Source organism: Apaloderma vittatum, unplaced genomic scaffold, assembly GCF_000703405.1.
Source record: "Apaloderma vittatum isolate BGI_N311 unplaced genomic scaffold, ASM70340v1 scaffold27186, whole genome shotgun sequence".
Lineage (NCBI taxonomy): Eukaryota > Metazoa > Chordata > Aves > Trogoniformes > Trogonidae > Apaloderma > Apaloderma vittatum.
In genome coordinates, this window is record NW_009720473.1 from 2346 (window position 1) to 2696 (window position 351).

Below are 351 nucleotides of genomic sequence, written 5' to 3' on the forward strand. Positions count from 1 at the left end.
TGGGCCGGAGCCCCGGTGCACAGCGGCAGCGGCTCAGAGCAGCGACGAGGCTGGAGGCACTTACTGGCTGCTCCCCGCTTTCAGCCGTGGGATTCAGGCAGGTGGGGGGCAGGTGCTGGGCCCCGTCCCGCCCCACACCACCACCACTCTCTGCCGGGATCCTCTGCACCACATGGCTTGCCGTGTCCTCCGGCCGCTCACCCCCCACAAACTCCGCCTGGCTGGAGAACTTCTGGAGGTCCAGCTCGGTGCACTCCACGGGGGCGTGCGGCCACTTGTGCTGCATCTCAGAGGCGCAGGAGGAGAGGGGGGCCAGGACCTCTGCCGTGCCTGGGTGGCCCTGCCTGGGGT

At 70.1% G+C, this 351-nt stretch overlaps 1 protein-coding gene across 1 annotated transcript in view; it reads right to left on the reverse strand.

The window, feature by feature from the left end:
• The window catches only part of LOC104275155 (tumor necrosis factor receptor superfamily member 27-like), a 4877-nt gene that overhangs the window by 1316 nt on the left and 3210 nt on the right, over window positions 1–351 (reverse strand). Inside the window, 1 exon segment of the mRNA XM_009871030.1 lies at window positions 65–351. This exon segment is cut by the window's right edge and continues 180 nt beyond it. Coding sequence (XP_009869332.1) covers window positions 65–351 — 287 coding nt within the window.